This window comes from Prionailurus viverrinus, unplaced genomic scaffold, assembly GCF_022837055.1.
Source record: "Prionailurus viverrinus isolate Anna unplaced genomic scaffold, UM_Priviv_1.0 scaffold_60, whole genome shotgun sequence".
Classification (NCBI taxonomy): Eukaryota; Metazoa; Chordata; class Mammalia; order Carnivora; family Felidae; genus Prionailurus; species Prionailurus viverrinus.
The window spans coordinates 483,362-507,694 of NW_025927622.1; the positions used below are offsets into that span (position 1 = coordinate 483,362).

At 64.2% G+C, this 24,333-nt stretch overlaps 3 protein-coding genes across 7 annotated transcripts in view; 2 read left to right on the forward strand and 1 right to left on the reverse strand.

Moving 5' to 3' along the window:
- Nucleotides 1–7,013, forward strand: part of SBNO2 (strawberry notch homolog 2) — a 50,423-nt gene extending 43,410 nt beyond the window's left edge. For 3 of the 5 annotated variants that reach the window (XM_047848275.1, XM_047848274.1, XM_047848277.1), the window contains 15 exons: nt 398–589; nt 840–1,009; nt 1,572–1,703; nt 2,189–2,324; nt 2,410–2,522; nt 2,624–2,695; nt 2,776–2,884; nt 3,098–3,172; nt 3,418–3,603; nt 4,461–4,555; nt 4,639–4,731; nt 4,869–5,000; nt 5,229–5,305; nt 5,529–5,719; nt 5,798–7,013. In XM_047848275.1, coding sequence (XP_047704231.1) covers nt 398–589; nt 840–1,009; nt 1,572–1,703; nt 2,189–2,324; nt 2,410–2,522; nt 2,624–2,695; nt 2,776–2,884; nt 3,098–3,172; nt 3,418–3,603; nt 4,461–4,555; nt 4,639–4,731; nt 4,869–5,000; nt 5,229–5,305; nt 5,529–5,719; nt 5,798–6,276 — 2,252 coding nt within the window. In that variant the 3' untranslated portion in view covers nt 6,277–7,013. The remainder of the gene's footprint in view (nt 1–397; nt 590–839; nt 1,010–1,571; nt 1,704–2,188; nt 2,325–2,409; nt 2,523–2,623; nt 2,696–2,775; nt 2,885–3,097; nt 3,173–3,417; nt 3,604–4,460; nt 4,556–4,638; nt 4,732–4,868; nt 5,001–5,228; nt 5,306–5,528; nt 5,720–5,797) is intronic. The other 2 variants (XM_047848276.1, XM_047848278.1) reach the window with 1 other exon arrangement.
- A 1,480-nt stretch (nt 7,014–8,493) lies between these two features.
- GPX4 (glutathione peroxidase 4) lies at nt 8,494–10,815 on the reverse strand. The gene is given in 10 exon segments (XM_053447918.1): nt 8,494–8,733; nt 8,811–8,851; nt 8,854–8,869; nt 9,058–9,082; nt 9,180–9,310; nt 9,312–9,332; nt 9,495–9,545; nt 9,547–9,640; nt 9,725–9,819; nt 10,688–10,815. Coding segments are annotated over 10 exon segments (591 nt in total). The 5' UTR covers nt 10,772–10,815; the 3' UTR covers nt 8,494–8,700.
- Nucleotides 10,816–16,024: 5,209 nt separating this feature from the next.
- Nucleotides 16,025–21,510, forward strand: POLR2E (RNA polymerase II, I and III subunit E). Its single transcript, XM_047848376.1, has 8 exons — nt 16,025–16,164; nt 17,187–17,361; nt 19,109–19,224; nt 19,784–19,864; nt 20,425–20,483; nt 20,578–20,656; nt 20,839–20,919; nt 21,151–21,510. The coding sequence occupies exons 1-7, from the start codon at nt 16,108–16,110 to the stop codon at nt 20,902–20,904; spliced, it is 633 nt and encodes a 210-aa protein (XP_047704332.1). The 5' UTR covers nt 16,025–16,107; the 3' UTR covers nt 20,905–20,919; nt 21,151–21,510.
- Nucleotides 21,511–24,333: the final 2,823 nt, after the last annotated feature.

The following is a 24,333-nucleotide window of genomic DNA, read 5'->3' on the forward strand; positions in this document are numbered from 1 at the left end:
GACGTGGGGCATCCCCGACTATGGCAGTGTACATAAGGTGCCTAGACCACCGTCCCCTCGGGACCTGGGTACGTCCTTTGGCCGACCCAACCAGGCAACCAGGGTTGCCGTGTGAGGTCAGGCACCTGGCCTCCCCAGACACCAGCCAAGAGTAAACTGAAGCGTCAGGAAGTCAGACAGGGACGTTAAAACTGCTTTGCACCACGTCCTGGCTGACGGCAGGACCCGGGAGAGCAGCCAAAAGCTGGACGGAGCAAGAGGCTCAGGCCACTCGGGTCCCGGCGCGTGGGTGTGGCCCTGGACTGCCCCCTTCCCCTCCTGAGGCGTCGCTGTGAGCTGGGCCCCTCAGAACGGAGGAGCAGGCTGGCCCTCCATGAGCCTGGTTCCTCCTGTGCAGGGCGGCCACGGGGCCGTGGGGCCAAGGCGCCCAGGCTGGTGTGCGAGGTGGCAGGCGTGATCCGGATCAGTGACGACAGCAGCACCGAGTCAGATGCCGGCCTGGACAGTGACTTCCACTCCTCCCCTGAGTCCGTGCTGGATGACGACGTAGTCATTCTGGACGCCATCGGGCTGCCGGCCGATGACCGCGGTGAGGCCCGCAGCCCAGCATTTGCCACCTTACAGACAGGGGAGTCGGGCTCAGAGAGCCATCAGGGCCATGCGCCTGGCCTGAGGCAGAGGGGGGGGTCACACCAGCAGTCCGGGGTGAGAGAACATTCCAGACCCCTACACCCCCGTGCACGCGACTGTGCCCCACTCCTCAGGGACCCCTTCACTGCTTCCAGTGGGGCTTGTGGGCAGGTGGGCTGGCCGGCACCCCCTGACCTCTGGCCCTGCAGGGCCCCTGTGCCCCTTGCAGCGAGACCCACACGGCCCCGGTGTCCTGGAGCGTGTGGAGCGGCTGAGGCAGGACCTCCTGGCCAAGGTGCGGGCGCTGGGCCGGGAGCTGCCCGTCAACACTCTGGACGAGCTCATCGACCAGCTTGGGGGCCCCGAGCACGTGGCTGAGGTGAGCTTCCACGGGGCCCCCTCGTGGCCACCCCGGAGTCCCCGCACAGCACCGTGACGTGGGGTTGGAGCTGGGAAGACCCCAAGTCCAGCATCCAGTGTGCAGCCCAGGAGGCCGGGCCGGCTGGTGGTGGACTCCCCTCCCACAGCCACAGTCGCCCTGCCCCCTGCTCCCCAGCCCGGCCTGGCACCCACCTTCCCCACACACCCCCGTGTGCTCTTAGTCCCCAGGCCTGTCCCCCTGTGTCTCCTCCCTATCCTCCCCACCTGCAAACTGTCCCCTTTCTTGGGATGTCCCTGTGGTGACAGCCCAGGCTCTGGTTTTGCCCCAGGGAGCAGGTTTATAATAGAAGACGTGGGACGGAGTGAAAATCCTGCTGTCTGCCCCTGGGCGGCCCGGGCCTGGCACCAAGGCTGTCCTGGCCCAGGGTCCACAGCGTCCCTAGCACACACACACTCAGGAGCTCGGGGCACCCAGGCAAGGGGCCAGGGAAACAGGCATGCGGGGGCCAGTCCCTGACGGCCTCACCGGCTGACTGCTGTTCCCCCCTCCCCCACCCCAGATGACTGGCAGGAAGGGCCGTGTGGTGTCCAGGCCCGACGGGACAGTGGCCTTTGAGTCTCGGGCAGAGCAAGGCCTCTCCATCGACCACGTGAACCTCAGGGAGAAGGAGCGCTTCATGAGTGGGGAGAAGGTGGGGGCGTGAGGCCGGGGCCCGGGGGGCGCAGGGGGTGGGCTGTGTCAACAGGTGCCCCCGCCCCCGTGTGGGGGGAGCGGGTGAGGACCCCGCGTGACCAGGGAGGTGCAGAGTTCCTGAGGGGCTGGCCCCGGGACCACAGCCCGTCGCGGCCCCCGCTGGGCGTGTGTGTGCACGAGTGCCTGAGTGGGGCCCCCACAGGCCTCCCTGGCCGCCCCAGCCTCCAGTCACTGTCACGTGCTGTCTGTCACTGCCCAGGGGCCGCTGCGAGGCCCTCCACTGGAACTCAGTGTGGGCTGCTCCTCTCCACCCAGGGCAGGCCAGGGGTGGCCCACGGTCCGTTCTGAGCCCACGTGGGCTCCCCCACGGACAGACACCTACTCCTCCCGTACTCACCTTAAACGAGTCCCAGTGACCCACGTGAGGCGCGCAAGGCACAGAGGAGCAGGCAGGGTTCCGACTGTCCCGTCCGTGTCCCCCAGCTCGTGGCCATCATCTCCGAGGCCTCCAGCTCTGGCATCTCCCTCCAAGCGGACCGCCGCGTCCAGAACCAGCGACGCCGGGTCCACATGACACTGGAGCTGCCCTGGAGCGCGGACCGGGCCATCCAGCAGTTCGGTGAGTCCCACCCCGGGCTGCCCCGCCCCCGGGCTGCCCCCCCCACCCCCACCCACGGTCCCTGAGAGCCCTCCTCCGCCTTCAGGCCGGACCCACAGGTCCAACCAGGTCTCTGCCCCCGAGTACGTCTTCCTCATCTCCGAGCTGGCCGGGGAGCGAAGGTTCGCCTCCATCGTCGCCAAGCGGCTGGAGAGCCTGGTGAGCGGGGCTGGGGGGGCTCCCCCAGGGGAAGGCGGGGGGCGCGGGGCAGCGCCGGGAGGAGCCGGACAGCTCCTGACGGCCTTCCCCATCCGGGGCAGGGGGCTCTGACCCATGGGGACCGCCGCGCCACTGAGTCCCGTGACCTGAGCAAGTACAACTTTGAGAACAAGGTACCTGGGGAGGGGGAGGGGGGCAGGAGGGGACATGTCCACGCCCAGGGTCCCCTAACGCCCCTCCTCTCTGCATTCAGTACGGCGCCCGGGCCCTCAGCTGTGTCCTCACCACCATCCTGAGCCAGACTGAGAACAAGGTGCCGCTGCCCCAGGGCTACCCCGGAGGAGATGCCGCCTTTTTCCGGGGTGAGCTGGGGATGAGTGAAGGTCTCTGCGGTGTGGGGACAGCTTGACCCGGAGCAGTCTGGAGCACTGGCATTGGCAGACTGGATTTGTGTCCAAAGACCCCCCCCCTTCCGCACAAGCTTACCGAGGGGGCACTGGTGGCAGGGCGGGCACCCCGGGCCGGCTGGAGGGCTGGCACGGGGCAGAAGACATTCGAGGCCCCCCCTTCTGCAGATATGAAGCAGGGCCTGCTGTCGGTTGGCATTGGTGGGCGTGAGTCCCGGTCTGGCTGTCTGGATGTGGAGAAGGGTGAGTCCTCCACGCAGAGCCCACCCCCCCAAATCCATGGGAAGGCCCCCACACCTCCCAGGCAAAGCTCCCGGGGCCCTGCTGGGGCTCCTGACGCCCTGAGCTCCCCCCTGCCCCCCCCAGACTGCTCCGTTGAGTTCTTAAGTACCCCCCGCCCCCCAGACTTCTCCATCACCAAGTTCCTGAGCACCCCCCGCCCCCCCAGACTGCTCCATCAAGTTCTTGAGCACCCCCCCACCCCCCAGACTGTTCCATCACCAAGTTCCTGAGCACCCCCCACCCCCCAGACTGCTCCATCACCAAGTTCCTGAACCGCATCCTGGGGCTAGAGGTGCACAAGCAGAACGCGCTGTTCCAGTATTTCTCCGACACCTTCGACCACCTCATCGATGTGGACAAGAAGGAGGGCAAATACGACATGGGCATCCTGGGTGAGGGCTGTGGCCTCCCCGGGGCGGGGGCCTGTGGGGGGTGGGGGTCTCCAGAGCCCGAAATGGCCCTGATGGTGTCGCCCCTGTCCCTGCTCCAGCCTCCTAATGGAGGGACTGTGGCCATGCTGGGGTGATCCCCACCCCAGTGAGCAACTGGGGGCCCTGGAGGGGCAGGACTTGGGGCACCAAGAAGACTCCGTCTCGGGGAGGGGGGCTGCTGCAGCCTAGTGCCGTTCCCTGAGGACCAGAAGGTTTTGTTTAGGCCTGAGGGGTGTATCCACATGCTCCACGTGCGGGTGGTGAGCCTGGCACGTTTGCTCTCCTCATGCCAAAGGAACCTGACGGCTGATACCCCACAGCAGGGGCCGGTGGGGGGGCACAAGCCCTCCTGAGAGAGACCAGAGTCTGTATTTCCAGCTTCGAGGACCAGTCTCTGCCCGAGCGTACAACTTGGCCGTGGTAGTGAAAGCACAGACCACGGGAAACTGAGTGGTCACGGCTATGTGCCAATAAAACTTTATTTATGAAATCGGTGGCAGGTATAGTTTGCTGGCTCGTATGTAACCATCCCCACAAGAGCCTTGCAGAGCTGGGGCCCTGAGGGGCATGTTGTCTGTAGTTACATCTAGTGTGAGTGTCCAGTGGGGGCTGGGGAGGCGGCTTGGACCCCAGGCCACCACGGGAGGGGCCACTTGCCATCCGGGCCGTCTCTGCCGGGGGAGCATCCGCTGCACTCCCTAGTGGACATCTGTGGGGTGTCCCCGAGAACTTGGGACGGACGGCTCCCGAAAGCCCAGAGCCTGGAGCCTCGTGGCCCCCAGATGGGAGGGTCTCACCCCTGCTCGTCCTCTCTGCAGACCTGGCTCCAGGCGTCGATGAGATCTATGAGGAGAGCCAGCAGGTGTTCCTTGCCCCTGGGCACCCACAGGATGGGCAGGTGGTCTTCTATAAGGTGAGTGGGCGCTAAGCCGCCCAGCACGTGCAGGCCCGGTCCCAGCACCCCTCACCCCGCTCTGAGCCCGCATGCTCTTGCAGATCAGCGTGGACCGCGGCCTGAAATGGGACGAGGCTTACGCCAAGTCCCTGGAGCTGACGGGCCCCCACGACGGCTTCTACCTCTCCTACAAGGTGGGTGGCTCGGGGGGGGGCCCCCAACATGTCCCCAGGGGCGGGACCCCAGCCGAGGGGGAGGGAGGGCAGGGAGGGGCAGAGAGGGACAGGCAGCATCGCCCCCACCTCCCCACCTCCCGCGCACCCCTGCCCAGGTCCGGGACAACAAGCCCAGCTGCCTCCTGGCGGAGCAGAACCGCGGCAAGCACTTCACGGTGTACAAGCCTAACGTGGGCCGGCAGAGCCAGCTGGAGACCTTCGACAGCCTGTGCCGGAAGTTCCACTGGGTAGGCGCCGGCTGACGGGCCTGGGGGGGGAGGGGCGGTGCCTGTGCCCCCTGGCGCACGTGCTCCCCTTTCTCAGGTCCCCAGGCCAGCCCTCTGCGCCCAGCTCACCCGGCTGCCGGTGCAGGAGGAGCAGGCCTGGGCCACCGTGGACCTTAGCTTCCCGCTCGTGCGCTGGGAATCGTGGATGGTCAGCCCAGGCGGGTGACTCACGCGGCTGTGTGTCCCCAGGTGACGGCGGAGGAGGCCAGGGAGCACTGGGAGAACAGCTACGCCTTCTCGCTGACGCACTGCAGCCACGCCGCATGGTGAGGGCCGGGGCCGGACTGGGACGGGGGCGCGACAGCTTTGCACGGCCTGGCCCTGGCCTCTCTGCAAAGCACGTGTGCGAGGAGGGTCCCTACAAATGGCACAGGGCAAAGGGGGGGGGCCGCGTTGGGCGTCCGGGGCGTTCGGGGAGCTCGAAGGCGGCCAGCAGGACGGTGCGTGGGCCCGTGGGATCCGAGCCTCCCCTCCCCCGCCCCGGCGCAGGAACCGGCACTGCCGGCTGGTGCAGGAGGGCAAGGACTGCGTGCAGGGCCTGCGGCTGCGGCACCACTACATGCTGTGCGGGGCCCTGCTGCGCGTGTGGGGCCGCATCGCCGCCGTCATGGCCGACGTCACCAGCAGCAGCTACCTGCAGATCGTGCGCCTCAAGACCAAGGACCAGAAGAAGCAAGTCGGTGAGCAGGTGGGCGCGCCAGAGGGGCCGGGCGGGAGCAGGCACCGCTTCAGAGGCCCTGACCCGCCCCGGCCCCCAGGCATCAAGATCCCCGAGGGCTGCGTGCGCCGCGTGCTGCAGGAGCTACAGCTCATGGACGACGACGTCAAGCGCAAGCACGCGCGGGGCCGGGGCCTCCCCGTGCCGCCGCCGCCGCCGCCGCCGCCGCCCGCCCTGCGCCCACTCGAGCTGCCTTGCGGCCCCGGCGAGGTCCTGGACCTCACCTACAGCCCGCCGGCCCAGGCCTTCCCGCAGCCCCCGCCCTTTGCCTTCCCGCCCCCCGACCCCGTGCCGGCCCCCGGCGGCCTGCCCCTGGGCGCCCCGGACTCCGCAGCCGACGCCGCCGCCGCGGCCTTGGCACACCAGCGCCGTGACATCAACTTCAAGGAGGTGCTGGAGGACATGCTGCGCTCCCTCAACGCCGGGCCTGGCGCCGGGGCGGCCGGAGCGCCCGCGGGGAGCGGGGGGCCCGAGCGGCAGAGCGTCATCCAGTTCGGCCCCCCCTTTCCCAGCTCGTAGGCCCGGCAAGCGGCCCACAGCCGGCGTCCCAGGGGAAACTTACTTATCTGCAATACGCACGTCTCCGTGGACTCGAACTTCTCTCCTGCCGGCCTGGGTGGCGGGCGGGTGGTGAGCCGGGGCCCAGGGCCCCCCTGCTGACTTCCGGGGAGGGGCTGCTGTGCCCCCCCCGCCCCCCCCCCCCCCCCAGCTTCCGGAGGCCTCCACTGTAGTGCCTTCCCTACCGGGCAGACCCCTCAAGATGCTGCCCGCCCTTTGGGGCCCTCCCAGGCAGCGCAGGTCCCACTCAGGATGTCGCGGGGTCCAGGCTTGGGCAGGGCCCGGGGGTGAGGGGCACACCCTGCCCGTGCCTCTGCCCTCTCCTGCCCTCCAGGCCTAGGCAGGAGCTCCCCATCCCACCTCACCCCACCCACCCTCAGGGCCTGGTCTGACCAGAAACCCCTGAAATCCACAAAACCGGGTGGCCCCAAGAGCTGGAAACTCAGGAAACCCCAGGTGCTCAGGGCCCTGCCTTCTCTGGGGGACTCCATGGGACAGGCCCCACCCCCATTAATATATGCAATTCTTCCCCACTCTCTCTGCTCCCTAAATTATTGCCCTGCCCTCTCTCCCAGGCCCCAGAACCTGCCGTGGAGCTGGCGGTGTGGGTGGGTCCCTGGTTTCTATGTGTATTTATAATTAATGCAGGTGTACATATGTAAAGAGATCTTTTTTTAAATATATGTGCCTTTTCACTACCTCCCAGATTGTCTGCTTCTCCAGCCTGCAGAGACCATGGGGAGAGGAAGGCACGGTGTGTCTCCTCCAGGAACGTTTAGCGGATGCCCACGGCGGCCCCACTCAGAGGAGGTCGAGGGGGCTGTTGCCTGTGGAGGGAGCCAGGCGGGTGAGACCAGCCCACTCCTCTCCCAGACCCGCGGGAGGCCGAGGCCAGGGTAGAGGTCTAGGGCCAGGCTGAGGAGACAGACCCACGCTACAAGGGGCCGTTGTCTACGGTGTCTTCCTGGCACCAGCGTGGCAGGCCAGCTGCCTTGGCCCAACCCGTGCCAGCCCTGCTGTGTCTTGGGCCAGTCACTGGTTGCCTCCTGCCTGCCGGGGAGACCCAACCCCCCCCGCCCCGGACACCCCGGGACACTCAGGGTGGTGGTGCTCTCCAGAGCAGTTCCCCTAGTCTCTGGTGTGCACAGCTGCGGCCCCTGTTCTGGTTTATTCCCAAGGCTCCCTCACGGTGTTGGTTCAGGCGGGTGGGGTAGCCCAGGACAGGAGGGCCAAGAGCTGGGCCCCGGGGAAGGCAGGAACGCACGCCAGGCCCTGCCCGGAAGCCACGGAAGCACACCCGGGTCTGGTCCTCAGGTTAGAAGGGTCTCCCACCAGCCAGGACGTGGACAGGTGAGGAGCCGGGAGACCCAGGGGAAGCAGCTCTAGGGTGGCTGGGGTTCTCAGCCTGGCTACTGCAGCCCTCCAGCCCCATCTCTCTGCTGCTGACCTTCACTGGAAATTGGTGGGGGCGGGAGGGGGGGGGAGGGACAGGACAGACCCAACTGCTCTCCAGCCATGCCGTCCTCTACGCCCTTGCCAGGATGGCCCCAGGCAGCTACAGGCAGGAAGCTGTGACCATGCCTCCCAGGCCCCCCAGACCGTGGATGAGCGTTGGTCTGCAGGACTGATGGCCTCAGGCTATTCCCACCCCTTCCTGGGGCGGGGGACTGTAGATAACGCCCCCACGGCCGCACCAGATGAGGCCCCGTGGGCAGGCCTGGATGCCCTGGCTCAGTGTCCAACAGTGAGGCCTGTCTAGTGCATAGGCCCTGCCTGGCACGGCTCTGTGCCCAGACCAGCTCAGCCTGATGCTCAGCCCACCCCACGTGCCTAGTCCCTCCAGTGGGCAGAGCCACAAGGCCCCAGCCCCCTTGGCCTCCCATCTAGGCACTGGGGAAGACCAGCACAGGCAGGCCCTGAGCAGCGGGCTAATACCCTGGATGAGTCACAGCCAGTAATTCCTATCACCTCCCACAGGATCAGCCTGTGCCCAGCAGGCGGGGCTGCTAAGATTAGCGGGCGCAGACGCAGCCCTAGGAAGCCAGAGAACTCCTGAACTCACAAGAGCCTGGGGAGCTAACACCACCCTCCTGCCCCTGAACCAGAAGGCCCCCAGGGCAAAAGGCTTCCCCGCCTACCCCCCAAACCCACCCCAGGGAGGCAGGAACTTGCAGCAGGCCAATTTGTACGTTTTATTCCCACAAGATAACCGGGGGTGGGGAGTGGGGGGCGCCGAGCCACGAGCCGGGCCGAGGAACCTTCCTCCGGCAGAGGGTGCACGCCGGGTTCTCGGGTCTGCCCCACCAGCAGGCTGGTTTTCAGGCAGACCGTCATGGGTGCCGGGTAGAAGGCTCCGAGGGGCAGGGGCGGCGCATCCTTGTGGAGCTAGAGGTAGCAGAGCAAGTCCTTCTCGATCACCTGTGGGGGGAAAGGGGGTCAGCGCTGGCCTCTTCCTTGGCCCCCACCCCCCAGCGGGCCCCTGCAGAGGAACCTACCAGGGGCTCTTCCATGGGACCGTACCGCTTCACCACGCAGCATTCTTGTCAATGAGGAACTGCAGGAAGGGGCCGCGTCAAAACAGGGACCCCGCAGCTCTGGGGTGGGGGGGGGGGGAATGCGGCCCCTGGGGCCGGGACTGAGTCCCTTTGGGCAGGGCACTGAGCTGTGGCTGAATAAACGGACCAGGGGCAGGAGCTGGCCCTGGACACGGTCCTAGCCTGTCCCCCCTTCCCCCCTTCTTACCTTGGTGAAGTTCCATTTGATGGCACTAGAAGACAAATGTGAGATCATGAGAAATCTGTGGCGATTGCGGAACCGCCGGGTCCCTGCGGACCACCCTGCCCCCTCCTTTGCCCTGCACTCACTTTCCCAAGATGCCCCTCCCCTTGGGCTGGACTTTCATCCACTTCCACAGCGGGTGGGCATCATCCCCGTTCACACAGATCTTGCTGAACATATCGAACTTGACATTATAGCCAGCAGCGAACTCCTTGACTCTCCGCGTTACTCCCTGGTTCCTGGGCAAGCAGGGTCATTGGGTGAGTGAGGACAAGCCTGGACTCCCCCCTGGTCCCCGCTGCCACAGAGCCCGACCCAGATCTCCTCCCCACACCCGCCCACCCTAGTCTCGACCATCCCGACACAGGGACACCTAGGGACACAGCTGGCCAAGTACGTACCTGCCTCCCGAACTGGTTGCAAGGGAAGGCCAGGATCCGTAAACCACACTCCAGCGTATCTGGCGTGCAGGTCGACAAGCTGAGTATAGTTTACCTCCGTTTTGCCTCATTGCGAGGCCACGTTGGTGACTATGCACACGAAGCCCCTGGAGGAGAGATGGTGCAGTCAGGCCAGGTCAGGGCCATCGACCTTTTCCCCTGCCTCTCCCACCAGGCAGGTATGTACCCACCGGTACTTGTCCAGGTTAACCATGTGTCCATCGATGTCCTTGGCTGAGAACTCGTGCATGGACTGAGCACAGCGCCAGTCGTCTCGGGAGGCACACTGTAAGGCAAGGGCACCATGAGGGGCCTGTGGACCTCGCTGCCACCTGGCCCATCGCCCAGCTCGGGTCCCCAGAGGAAGGACTCCCAGGCGGGTCCGCGCCAAGAAAACCATGTCCCCGAGACAAGGAAAAACTGAGGACGACGACTCCTCGAAGGCGCCCGCCGCTTGCGCGGCAGGGCGCATTTGACAGAGGACACTGAGACCCAAAGAGGGTTTGGGACCCCGCCAGGTGGCTCCAGCGGCGGGTGTGGGGGCCCCCGCGCGCACCGGATCCCGGGAATCGGCGCTACAGCCCGCTATCACAGGTCGCGAGCGCCGCCTGCCCCGCTCTCTCTAACGCGGCTCCTTCCGTCGGGGCGCGCCCCTCTTGCGCCCGCAAGCCCCAGCCTTCCGCCGCGGGGGGACTCGGCGCCGCCGCCTGCCCGGCAAACCGGCGCCGCTGCCGCGGCGACCCGGGGAGCCGGCGGCTGTGCGGCCCATGCCGGGACCGTTTCCGGCCGCGCCTGTGCCCCAGGGCCCGCGCCGGGGGGACAAAGGGCCGGTAGCCAGGGCGCCCGGCCGCCCGTCTGTGACGCCACCGCGCGGGGCCCAGGGGTGCACGGGGCGGGGGAGGGGCGGTGACGCCCCGCGGCGCGTGACCCGGGGTTTCCAGCCCACCGGGCGCCTCCCGTTCGCCGGGCCCCGGCCGGGGCCGCCAGCGGCCGAGGGTGCCCAAGCCCCCCCCAGCCCCCTCGACGCAACCCGGAGGCGCCCATCGGGGGTCCCTCCTGCCCAGGCCTGCTCCCGAACGCCCCCCGCCCGAGTTCTCCGCGGCCCCGCGCGCCTGCCCAACGGCCCGTCGGCCCGCCTCCGGTACCCAGCTCACCATGGTGCCGGCCAGGCCGGGCGCGGCCAGGGCTCCGCACAGCAGCGCGGGCTTCAGCAGGCGGCACAGGCGGCTGAGGTTCATCGCGGCGGCGGGGGCGCCGGAGGCAGCGACTCCTCCCCTCGCCGAGCCAACCAATGGACGCGCGCCGGCGGGCCTGGCCTCCCCGCCCTAGGCCACGCCCAACAGAGCCCTCATTGGTTGTACGCGCAGGCGGGGCGGACGCGTGGTGACACCAGCCAATGGGAGGCCGGGGTGAGGGGCGGGCGGGGTCGGGGCCGGGCCGGGCTGGGCTGCGGCTCCGCGGCTCCGCGCGAGTGCGCATGCTCGCCGGCGGGGAGGGCTGCCAGGTCCGCGCAGGCGGCGCGGCGCGTTGGCGAGTTTAGGACGGTTATCCGGCTGGTTGACCTCGGCACCGCGGGATGCCTGACCACTTGAGATAGTACTGGAAACGCGTGGTGGGGGGCTCGAGCTCCCAGAAATATCGCCCAGCTCTTTGAACACTGGAGGTTTTCTTTTAAAAGTAAATAAAGTCAGTCGCGGTCAGACTCCCGCTCACTGGAGACTGCGGTGTCGCTGCGGGGGCGCCCCGCCCGTGGGCCCAGCGAAGGCCGGGGACCACCCAGCGGCGAGCGCCCGCCGTTACAAGCAGCGCGTGAGCCCGGGGCCACTAACCGGGCGACGGTTAGCGGGCCCCTGTGGCCGCGAGGACGCGCAGGTGTGTGCGGGGCAGCGGCGGCACACGCCGGGGGAGTAGTCTGCACACAGTGCAGGCGTGCTCGGGCATTTGGCCGAGTCGGTCCAGAAGACAGAACCGCCCGCTCTTGGGAATTGAGCCAAGGAATTCCTCAGCGGCCCGGCCGCCCCCACTCCCAACGCGGCCTGGACTTTGACCTGTGGACGAGTGGGTGTTTTCAGCTTGTGCTACAGCGCACTTCTTATCCCCTTCTCGGATCCTCCCGTGAACATTGCTGCAGAGACGGGGGGGGGGGGGGGGGGGGGGGGGGGGGTAGGACTCTCGGCTTGGTTCACTTGGGGGGCGCCAATGAGACCCCCCTCCCACCCAGGCTTGCCAAAGGGCAGAGCTGGGGCCCTTGGCCTTGCGCCACGCCTAGAGGTAGAAGTGCAATGAAATGAGGAAGCCCATTCCAACGGCCAGGCCCTGTCTTGCACAATGGCCTTCACGTGGCCTCCTCCCTGCAGTGCGGCTACCAGAGGCCCACTTGTCTGAGTCACCTCCTGGAAGAGAGCCCCCATAGTCCCACCTGGGCAGCCTCTCTTCTCAAGAAGGAGCACCCCCCACCCCCCACGCGCCGCCCACACTGCTTCCTCCCCGGAACCGCGGGGTGTCACGGCCACATTGGGGAAGGACCCTGTCTGGCCCTGGGGGAAGACTGCTGTTTTCACTTTTGCCGCAGTTGTGACCTATAACTTTGTCATAAAGATGGCCCCCGAGGCTGTTGGTTATTGCAGGATGGGCCAGAAAAACAGCTCAGGGCAACGCCCTTGTGCCCACCCCGCAGGAGGAGAGAGGTGGAGCGAGCTGGCAGCACCCAGGGCCTGAGGTGGCCAGAGGCGGAGACAACCACCCATGTGGAGGCCAGCCGGAGCTGCCGGTGGGGCGTCCGGGCTTCACGGCTTCTGCCAGAGACACTCCGTCTCACAGAGGGGGCCGTGGAGTCTTGGGAAAGTCTCAAGGCTCCAGGAAGGCTTCCCTGTGGTGGCCTCAGTTCCTGTGTGTCCCCGGTGAGGGGGCTCAGCTGGCCACTGGCGAGAGGCCTTTTCAAAGTGGAAAGTTTTTCTAATTGAGATAAAATTCACATAACATAAAATCCACTGTTTTAGCCCTTTTGAAGTGCACACTTTTTAAAGATATTTAAAATGTACAACCATCTCCGCTAGGTAATTCCAGAACATCCCATCACCCCAAAGGAAACCCAGTCACTCCCTGTCCCCTCCCCCAGCCCCCAGCCCCCAGCCCCCACGAGCGAGCCCCTTCCTGTCCGTGGAAGAGCCTGCTCTGGAAGTTTCACACACGTGGATTCACACCCCGTGTGGCGTCTCGTGTCGGGTTCCCTCCCTGAGCGTCGTGTGTTCGGGGTCCGTCCGCGGGGCGGCGGGGGTGGGCGCCTCGCTCCTGCTCTGTTCGTGGCCAAGTAATGTTCCCATGTGTGGCGGACACAGTGTGTTTACCTGTTCATATATTGAAGGAATTTGGTTGTTTTGAACTTTTGCCTTTGTAATGCTGTACAAGTGTTTGTATGGGCATACATTTTCGTTTTTTAAATTAAAAAAAAATTTTTTTTCTTTAATTTACATCCAAATTAGTTAGCATATAGCGCAACAATGATTTCCAGGAGTAGATTCCTTAATGCCCTTTCCCATTTGGCCCATCCCCCCTCCCACAGCCCCTCCAGCATGCCTCTGTTTGTTCCCCATATTTATGAGTCTCTTCTGTTTTGTCCCCCGCCCTCTTTTAGTACACTTTCATTTCTCCTTGGTATGCACCTAGGAGCGGAATTGCCGGGTCAGACGGGAAGTCTCGTTTAACCTTGTGAGCAGCTGCCGGACTGTTTTCCATCCGCTCCATTTTATATCCACACCCAGGAGCGTGTGGATGGCGGCCAGAGTTCTGGACTCAGCCTCGGCCAGGTGATACAGCATGGCGAGAGGTGCGAAGGAGCAGCTTGCCACTCTGTGTCTCTGTGTCCTGGCGCTGAGGGCACAGTCACTGGACTCTGAATCATCAGAATGATGCTCAGGCCTCGGCAGCCTCTCTGGGGTTCCTGAGGCCCCCCTGGCCCCGTGAGCCCTTTCTCCCGTCTCTTCTGTGCCCTGTGGAACAGCAAGACTACCTAACATCTACACACTCACTACTGTATTCACCTGCCACCCGTGCCTGGGCCCTCTTGGGGTACTATCCGGGCCACCTTTCCTTGGAGCCGGCCTCCCCCCGCCCCCAGGTTCCAACAGTCCCGCCTTCTCCCCTTGCCAGAGCTGCCTTCACACCAGCAACCTGGACAGATGCCATTTCTCCCATCTTAAAACCGCTCCTAGCTCCCTCTCCCTCCACCTTTGGCCCCCCTCCCCTTGGCATCCACGTCCACATCTCCAACTCCTTTCCTCTCATCCATCCCACCCTGGCCAGGCCCCCTCCTCATCTGCCCTCCTTGGGGTCACCAAGCTCCCGTCCAACCTTCACATCTGCTCAGACTCAAACTGCTGTTTCGTGGCTTTGATGGTTGCTCTCTCCCTCCTCCTCCTCCAGACGCTTTCTTCACCTGGTTCCAGGGTACCTGGCAACCTCCTACCGCCCTTTATTCTACTAAGGAGCACTCATGTAACACTGCTGGTGCCAGGCACTGCCATCATTAGCCAAGCGCCCTGAGAAGTGGGTGCTGTTTTTGTCCCTGTTCTACGAGGCTAGGGGGAAGGGAGGCATTTAGGTACAAAACTGTTAAGGGATGTGCCTCGGTTCACACAGCCAGGACTGGAGGCCAGGCCACTGCTTCAGGATCTGTGTCCCGCTCTGTCCCCTTCTGCTGCTTCTTCCCTCTCCTCGGCCTCCACATCTTGCCAAGGCTCCAGTCCTGGTCTCGGATCTGTTTGGTGACCGCGCCCAGCCTCCGATCTCCATTGACTCCCACAAGTCTGCTGCACCGCCCCCACCCCCACCCCCGCCTCCCAACCTTGGACTTTGCCCTGGATTCCACTCATATCCCAAGGTCTCCTTGATCTCTCTCCTTGGGCCGCAAGGAGATCATTTCTTCTTTCTTTTTTCTTTATTCTTATTTTTTAAGTAATCTCTATGCCCAATGTGGAGCTTGAACTTCTCCTCCACCAACTGAGCCAGCCAGGTGCCCCCAGAGCCCCTTTCTTTCTTTTTTTTAATTTTAAAAATTTTCAATTTATTTTTGGGAGACAGAGCATGAACAGGGGAGGGGCAGAGAGAGAGGGAGACACAGAATCTGAAGCAGGTTCCGGGCTCCGAGCTGTCAGCACAGAGCCCGACACGGGGCCCGAACCCACAAACCGCAAGATCATGACCTGAGCTGAAGTCACACGCTCAACCGACTGGGCCACCCAGGCGCCCCTCCAGAGCCCCTTTCTAATCTGTCACCCACACCTGTCTCTCCCTGGCCTGTTGGCCCCAGTCAGGGCTGCTCTGTTCTCCCTCTTCCCTCTCTGTCTCTCTCTTCTCCGTGTCCCGTCCATCTGCTAATCTGTGGGCTCCACCTTCAGAATACCAGGACTCTGCCCACTGCTCTGCCCAGGTCATCCCCTCCACCCCTCCTTGGTCTCCCTGCTCAAACACTGAGAGTGACTGACAAAGTTAACCCAAGCTTTTCAACCCAAGCAACAAGGCCTCCCAGGGTTTGCCTCACTGCACTCTTCAACCTTCTGTCCTCCCCTCCCCCCACAGGCCTCCTTGCTGCCAACTCACCAGGCAAAGTGCAGCCTCAGGGCCTTTGCACACACTGTACCTTTTGATAGACCTTTCTATAGACATTCCCACAGCTTCCTCCTTCTCTTTGGGCTTTTGCCAGAGTCTCTCTCGCTCCTTGCCTTCCCTGACCTCCTCCCCATTTGAAACTGAAAGTCTCCCACGTTGCTTAGTGTGGTCTACCTTTTCTTCCATAGCATTGTCACCTTGTAACATTATCGTCTGTTGTGCTCACCGTTTCTGTCCTGTGTCTCCCTGGAATGTCTGTCTCTGGGAACGTATCGCTCAATGAGAATCTCCTGATGGGCCTCCAATGGGGCGAGCGCTGAGCTGGGGGCAGGGGTGGATGGGCAGTGGGGGTTGCGGGGAGACACAGGTGGGAGCACCTCATGAGCCCAGGAGCTATGCCAGGCTCCTCCCAAGCACAGCCGTCCCTTTAGACTCTCACCTAACCCTCGAAAACGGGGACACTTTATTTCCATTGCACAGAAGGGAACACCAAGGCTCATGGGCATTAAGTTGGACGCGGCCCGCAGCACCTGGATGCATATTTACAAAGGGCCTACAAAGTTGCCCGGCCCTCTCTGGGAAGCGAGGAGACCGCTGCCTCCGTCCGGCCTCAGTTTCCCCTCCCGTAGCTCGCCTCCGCCTCCCACCACCATTCTAAATCCAACTCAGAGAGACCAGCGTTCAGCGGAAACCACAACTCCCGAGAGGCCCTGCGGCCAAAGCCACGCGAGAACTGCCGAGGCGAGAGTGGGCGGTCCCGTTCGCACGCCTCTCGCGCAGCCAACCGCCGCTCTCTGAAGGCCCGGGCTGCCCTTGGCGCTGCCGCTCCCGAAGGTGTCTGGATTCAGGCGTTCGCTGTCGACAGCCCTCCACGAGACGGACTGGGGGCTTGACAATGGCTCGGCGCAGGCGCAGTCGGCGAGGGTACTGCCGGGCTGGGGCGCGTTGACGCGGAGCGGCGGCGGCCATGGACGACGAGGAGGAGACGTACCGGCTGTGGAAGATCCGCAAGACCATCATGCAGGTGAGCCTGCTCGGCTAACGCGGCGAGGTCGGACCAGGACGAGGTCCCTGCGGCGCGCAGCGGGGCCGGGGCGCGTGGAGGACGGGAGGGGCCGACGGCCTGTGGCCGAGCCGGGAGTCCGGCGGTCCCGGGGCGGGGAGGAGGGGGTCTCCCTCGAGCTGGAGAGAGACGGCGGACCCCTGTTCTCCCATTTGGGCCTGTTCCTGGAAGGCTTGGGCTCTAGCCCGGGTGCCTGGCAGAATCCCAGAATCGGGGCTTGGGGGGAGCCCTGCTGGTCAGTGAGGGCGTCTGACTGATGTTTCTGTTCGGCGGCTACTTCACGGCCTCGGCCGCCACCTTTGAGCTCCTCGCGTTGTTCGGGACAACTAACAGCGACAGTCTGGCTGAGCGTTCACTGCAAGGCGTGCGGTTTAGCCGCCCGGTGGGAGGGGACCCGTGCGATCCCAGGCCTGGGAGAAATCCCGCCGGAACTAAGCCCAGGCGGCCGCATTCAGCCTCTTCTTACCGCTTTGCAAAGCTGCTCTATGGCAGGGACCAGAGCAGCCGTGCCCAGGGGCTGCGCTGGGGGCCCTGCAGGCTGTGGAGGGACAGTCAGGCCAGGGGTCTCATGGAGAAAAGGGGTGGGCGCAGGGCTGGGTAGCATCTCTGACCTTCCCTCTCTCCGTCCGGATCCTCTTCACCCACTGGAGGAGCCCTGGCCAGCCCAGCAGTGCCCCTCCCACCCAGACCCCAGGGCCGTAGCTCTGCGCCACCGCTTCCCGGTCACGGCCTGTCCCCGAGGCTCAGGATAAGGTGACAGTTGCGTGTGTGGCAGCCGGTTGTCTGGAGCAGCGCAGGGGCTCTCTTGGGGTGTGCCCTGGCCTGTGTCCCCACCTGCCCGTTTCCGTGTGACGTCTACACGCACCTGTCGCATCAGGCCCCCAAACCCTGTGTCCTTCTCTGCAGTGGCCTCATCTGGCCCGAGCTCTTCCCGCCAGCTCTCTCTGCCCTGAGGTCACTGGGCTAGCTGTCTCTCTTTGCAGCTCTGCCATGACCGTGGCTACCTGGTGACCCAGGATGAGCTGGACCAGACACTGGAAGAGTTCAAGGCCCAGTTTGGGGACAAGCCGAGTGAAGGGCGGCCACGGCGCACAGACCTCACGGTGCTGGTGGCCCACAACGACGACCCCACTGACCAGATGTTCGTCTTCTTTCCAGGTGAGGGCCGTGCTGGTCCTGGGCGGTGTGTGTCCTGGGGGTCACGGTCCTAGTAGAGCCATCCCAGGGCCTGCTCGGGGGTCACATGGTAGCAGCTGCATGCTGTGTGACCAGTGTCTACACTGACCCTTTTTGTTCTTCCCAGCCTGGAAAGAGAGCACACACACCCCCCGCCCACCCCCCCCACCCCCACCCCCACCCTTTCACTGCAGTCGACGACATTGATCTCTGACTTCTCTGAGCACTTTTTCCAGCTTCCTTCTCCTCGATCCCCTCCCCCAGTTTTTCTTCCTCGGCTGTGTTCTCCACCAGGATCGTCACAGGCCTCCCAGGGGGGCCCCCAGACCCCTCATGACCTGAGACTCACCTGTGTCCTGTCTGGCCCCCACCCATCAGCCCAGCCTCCAGTCTCCAAGCCTCCCGTTCCCTGCAGCCCCTTCCGGTGCTGCTGCAGGGTTCTGGCCCCGTCCCGGGCCCCGTCCATGCCCCTCACCGAGCTCGGGTGCCACCTCTTCCAGGTCGAGCGAAGAGCCCACCAAGGGGTGTCCCGGGCCCCCTGTGTCCCTCTGTCTTAGCACCTGCTCCACTGAGGACCCCGACTCTAAGGCCCATAAGGGTCGGGAGGCCGTGTTGTGGGGTGAGCACTTGGGGGCCCAGCCCACTGCCTGGAATCAAGGGGGGTGGCACACGTTTACAGAATGGACCCAGCTGGTGCTTTGACAGGAAGCGTCCCCGTGTGTGAGGCGTGGTATTGGTGCTTAACCGCGTGCGTCCCTGTGGCGCTGTCTCAGCCTCCTGAGAGTGGGGGCGTCCGTGTTCTCCTGTGGGCCATAGCTCAGAACTGGGGTTCCTGCCGTGTTAGTCCACACAGCATCCCCGACCTGGCGGCTTGAGCGTCCGCAACCGCTCCGCTCCCAGCGCCGGAGGCACGAAGCCTGACGCCAGGTATCAGCAGGGCTCCTGGCGTGTGGGTGGCCGCCTTCTCCCTGTGTCCTCACACGGCTGCTTGCTCTTTGCGTCTCTGTCTTCGTGTCCTGGAAGGACAGCAGTTGGCTGGATTCGGGTCTGCCCCGATGACCTCGCGTAAATTTAGCGTTTCCAAGTGCAGTCACGTTCGAGGCATTGGGGGTTGGGACTCTAACGTAAGGGCTCGGCGGGGACACGACTCAGCCCACGATACTGCCCGTCGGTGGAGCGAGGGTCTCGGGAGGGTGCCATGATGGAGCAGCGGGCAGGGGCCTGGCACCAGGGGCTGCCCGTCTGCTGGGCTCCCGGAGTCCAGAGGTCCCATAGTGCCGGGCTCTGGGCCTGTGCGCCGTGGTGACCCGGCACCCCACCGGCAGTGCAGGGACGGGAGGTAGTCTCCGTGGTGGGACGTCGGGCTCCCGTAGACCAGACGAAGCGCTTGATGTGGGCGTTCCCAAACCCTGGAACCACTGAGGCCCCGGACCACATGAGTCCCAGATCCTACTCCCGGGAAGGGGTCCAGTAAGTCCGGGGTGCCAGGCTCCTTTCAGCTCCCCAGGTGACGTGGAGGCGGCCAGCCCCCTGCTCTGGGAGCCGGCAGCCAGGTTCCTGTCGTGCGTGTGGGGAAGCTGAGGCCTCAGAGAGAGGGGCCGTTCCGGAGTGGCACAGGGACCCCTCGGCAAGGCAGAGCTAGCACCCGGGTGCCCGAGAGGGCGAGGGAGCCGGGCCCGCACGGCGAGAGGGGCCCGGCAGTACAGACCGCCGTGCGTTCTGTCCGCAGAGGAGCCTAAGGTCGGCATCAAGACCATCAAGGTGTACTGCCAGCGGATGCAGGAAGAGAACATCACCCGCGCCCTCATCGTGGTGCAGCAGGGCATGACCCCCTCCGCCAAGCAGGTGGGTGGGGGCCCCGCCCAGGTGCTGAGCCCCGCTGCCTCTCCTTCGGCCCTGAGCACCTCGCTTCCCTTCCTGCCACAGCTCCTCACGGGGCCCTTCGCCCATCCCGAGGGGACCCCCGGGGACTGGGATCTGAGGAGGAGCGGTTGTCCCTCGCTGAGGGGCAGGGCCAGAGTGGCGGGGCGGTCGGTGCCCCGTCTGTGGCGGGATGGGACGGAGGACCAGTAAGCACTCTCGTCCTGTGCTTGGGGGCTGCAGGACACTCCCAGCCCCATCGGCTCGAGGACGAGCCCCGGGAGCGTTTTGTCAGATGGAAACACGCGAGCATCACCTGGTTGTCACCGTGACACCAGGCCGAGGCCCCTGTTGGGTGGGCGGGCTCTCCCTGCGGAGGAGCCCGGCTGCCTGGTGGTGGGTTTTGCTGAATTGCAGCACTTGGCGGTTTATTGGGGTGTGAAAGCAAACCCTCTCTGGCTTCCCGCCCCCTGCCAGCCTCCAGGGAGCGAACGGTGGGGTGGTCCTGGCTCTTGGCTGTGCCTGAGGGCGGTCTCTCTTCCAGTCGCTGGTTGACATGGCCCCCAAGTACGTCCTGGAGCAGTTTTTGCAACAGGAGCTGCTCATCAACATCACAGAGCACGAGGTGGGGGTCTCGGGTGGGGGCTGCGGGGAATGGGCCCTCCTCCCCAGCGGGGGCTAGCGAGGGATGAAGGGAGGCTGGGAAGGCAGTGCCGGGCCCCGCAGTCCCTCACCCGCTGGGGGATGGCAGAGATGTGGGCGTTTGCCTGAGAGTAGGAAGACAGTGGGGACGCGTCCCCGGGGCTGGATGCTCCCGCTTTGGGGAGAGCCGGTCTGATGATGGAAGTAGGGCAGGGGTCCCTGAGTGTGGTCCCGGACGGGCCGCGGCAACATCACCTGGGAACTCAACCAGGAATGCAGAAACCCAGGCCTGCTTGGCCTGCACAGTCAGGAAGCCCCGGGGGGTGGGGGCGGGACCCCAGGGCTGGTCTGCAGGAGGCGCAGTCCGGGGACCCCCGTCCACATGTGGAGGCGGGAGCAGGATGGGGCTGCGCCAGGACATCTGTAAACCCCGGCCCCTCTGGCTAACGTGGCCGCGGCAAGGCAGCTGGCCAGGGCCCGCCCCGCACCCCTTCTCTGTGTGGGGGCTCAGCGGGGCCTGTCCTCAGCTCCTCCTCTTGGCAGCTGGTCCCGGAGCACGTCGTCATGACCAAGGAGGAGGTGACCGAGCTCCTGGCCCGGTAGTATCCTTTCGGCCCCCTCCCCTGGGCCCCCGCACCCCACTCACTCCCACCCCCGTCAGCTGAGCCTGGCTTTTTCCCTGACTGAGCTGCTCAGTAAACTCCGAGAGAACCAGCTGCCCAGGATCCAGGCCGGAGACCCGGTGGCCCGCTACTTTGGGATAAAGCGAGGGCAGGTGAGGACTCGCCCCCTCCCCCCCCCGACCTGGGGCTCCCCCAAGGGCAGGTGAGGAGTCCCGCCCCCCCCCCCCCCCCGTCACCCAGGGCCCCCCCCACCCCCAACTCCAGATCCTGGGTGGGCTGTGACTTCAGCCTGTGGGGAGGCCCCAGCCCCTGTTCTGCTTTGGCACCTGCGCAGGTGGTGAAGATCATCCGGCCCAGCGAGACCGCGGGCAGGTACATCACCTACCGGCTGGTGCAGTAGCCGCCCTGCTCGCAGGTGAGATGGCGCCTCTCGGGGGGCGGGGGGGGGGGGGGCTGAGCGGGAGGGCCTGTCCGTCTCCGGCCCGGGAGGGAGCGCACCGTTCCCGCCCACCGGGTTGTGGCCGAGAGCCCCTTCTCCCCGCTGCCCGCGGTCCTTTGTGTGTCGTCCACTTGTCGCCGGGCTTGGAGGCAGCTGGCTCAGGCTCGCAGGACCGACTGACACGCCTTCGCCCTTCCTCTCGTCCAGCGGCCCGGAGTCCCTCACCCAGGCTGAGGGCGCAGCCGGCCCGCCCTGTGGGAACAGTCACCCCAGGAACCTCCTCACTGCTGCTTCTCCACACCCCTGGGCTGAAGGTCTGCGTGTGGCCTCACCTGGACCCCGCGTGAGGGCGCCTCCGGAGCGAACGGGACGGCACAGGGAGGCCCTCCGGCGCCCGGTGACAAACTGCAGTCCCGGGTCCAAGTCTCTGGCCCCCAGTGCCTTGCTGTCGCCGTGTCCTATAGGGTGGCCCCGGGGACATCTGTGAGCCGTGCCCGTGGCGGCAGAGAGCGAGTTGCTGCTTGCTGCCGGGTGTTTTTAAGAATTAAAAGGATTGGAGTAAATAAAGCGGCCTGTCTGGAAGTCAGAACGACCGTTTGCGACGAGTGGCCTTGCTCGAGGCTGTAGGCCCTAGGCCCCGCCGGGGGGACTCCGCCCCCTTGTTCTGTGGCACCTGCTGCCCCGGAGGGTGGCCGTCCTCTCCCGTCCCTGTGCCAAGCCCGTAGGGGGGGAGGACGGCGGGCATCGGGCCCTGTCCACGTGCGCGAGGCGGGCAGTGCTGCCGCGTTGCTTCGACTTGGTTTCCTGCTGCTTTTCTCGCGCAGAAGTTTGCAGTGAGATCACCCAGCGTCCTCCCGTTACCGTCTGATTTCAGGAAGTCTTCCCCAGGTTTGCTTTTCTTTCTGTTTTAATAACTGCTTTATCGGGGTATAACTTACGTGCCACACAAGTCGCCCATTCGCAGCCCACCGTTCAGTGGCTCTTAGTGTTGTCGGTGTTAGAACTTGTCACCCCGGAGGAAACCCCGTCCCCATCACCACTCATTCCTCCCCACCACCACCCCGGCCCCCCACGAGCCCCCTTCCCGTCCGTGGATGGGCCCGTTCTGGACGTTTCACGCACGCGGACTCACACCTCGCGTGGCCTCTCGTGTCTGGTTCCCTCCCTGAGCGTCGTGCGTTCGGGGTCCGTCCGCGGGGTGGCGGGGGTGGGCGCCTCGCTCCTTCTCGCTGTCGAGGGATGTGCGCGTGTGCCGTGGACTTGTGTGTATCCACTTGCCCGCCATTGGACAGCGAGTTCTTCCACGTTTTGGCAGTTACGAATAATGTTGCTGTGGGCATTCACCACGAGTTTCTCGTGGACGTGTGTTTTCATTTTTCTCGGGCGTGTATCTGGGAGTAGAATTGCCGGGTCGCCTGGAGGCTGGTTGCCCGTTGGAGGAACCGCCCGGCGGTCAGCACCGCAGCCGCCCCACGTCTCGTCCGCACACCCCTGCCCTCTGCGGCTCTCCTGGCGGGGCGGGCTGCTTTTCCGTGACGCCTGGCCACGCTGAGCAGCGTTTGTGTGCTTACTGGCCACTTCAGCGTCATCTTTGGAGGGAGGTCTGTTCAGATCCTTCGTCCGTGGCAGGATCGGGCGGGCTGGCTGGCTGTCTGTCCGACCAGGCTGCAGGTGCCGTTGGTTCCCATGTGCGGGTGTGTTATATACGCTTAACACGCACAAGTCCCTGGTCAGTTACGCAGTTTGCGAGAGCTTTTTCCGTTTTTTGTTTTTGTAAACGTCTGTTCCTAACGTTGGTATGTTTACACGTGGCCTTGACTTCTGGGATTTGCTCCTGGGCTTGGTATGACTTGGGGATGTATCTTTTCTCCCTGGGACGGATGGTGCTCTTGATACTGTGAATGCCTAGCGGGTCCTTACTGCCCGAATTGCCACACTCCTCTGGATTCCCAGGTGGACATGGGTCTGTTTCAAGCTCCTCTTGTCTGTGGATCAAGCCTGGTTTTCCAAGTGACAGCTTTGTAGCCTGTCTAACGGTGGTACACGTCTCCCCTGTGCCTCCGAACGTCCATACGTTGTTTGCCAAAGGAAGCCAGACGCAGAAGGTCACGTCCCATGTGACTCCACTCACGGGGGGGTCCCGTCCACAGAGACAGTAGATGGTGGGAGTGGGGGGTGTGGTGGGGGGCGGGGAGGCAGTGCTTCGTGGGGACGGAGTCTCAGTTTCGGGAGATGGAAAGTTCTAGAGACGGATGGAGGGGGTGGCTGCATGACCGTGTGAGTGTGCTTGCCGCCCGTGAGCTGTGCACTTAGATGTGGTACGTATTCCGTACATTTTAACCACAGTGAAAAAAACAAAAAACGACTTGGTTATTGTGTCCTTGCCCCCACAGTGGGGTTTTGTGTTTCGTTTCGGTTTATCGATACTTAGTTTGTGTGTTTTGTTTTGGGGGGGGAGCGTAGCTGACAGGGTGTCACTGGTTGTGCACCTGAAATTAACGTGCCTCTTGGCTGTTCTTGAATATGGACTTCGTAAAGGAACAGGGGTGCCTGGGGGGCTCCGTTGGTTGAGTGTCCGACTCTTGATTTCGCCTCAGGTCACGGTCTCACGGTCCCGGGAGAATCGGGCTCTGCCCTGTGGGATTGTTTCTCTCTGTTTGCCCCTCCCCTGCTCATGCCGCGCTTTCTCCAAGTAAACGAACTTAAAACGAATGTGTAAAAACTCCTTTTGCTTTCGGTTGAGTTTGCTTGGTCTCTGAAGCCGGGTGCAAACCTCTGGCCCATCTGCACACGAAGGACTTTGAACAACTTTGAAGCTCCGTTCGAAGTCGGCAGAGTTTCGGGCGCAGAGGCCATGGACGTTCCTGTCATTCTGGTGCAGCGGGTTTTTTGTTGCCTCAACCTCCGTGCCCTCCTTCCAGCAGCACCTGACCTTCCTTTGAGAATTCATCCCTTTTGGGGACCAGATCCTGCCTGTGCCATTGAGTATAACCTCCCTAAGATTGGTTCAGGTTGGGCTGTTGCTCAGACACCTGCCTCAGGCCTCATGGAAGAGGTGCCCCCTCCTTGGATACGGGTGGATTGAGGAGGGGGGCCCCAGCGTTCACATGGCCCCAGGCCCCTGTGACATGCTGTGAGCTGGGTCAAGCCTGGCCTGAAGCTGGCCCCAAACCAGTAAATTACCAGGCACCTCATGAACAGCATCCAGAGGCCTTCATTTACAGGCCTGGCCAGACTTCAAGGGGAGGCTTTTCATGACCCTTGCTGTTTGAATAATGCCCGTAAGTGGAAAGCTGCCGTCTGGCTGAACATGGAATACAGTTAAATGGTTTTATCTGAGCTTCAAAAAAAAATTTTTTTTAATTTACTTATTTTGAGAGAGAGCCCCCG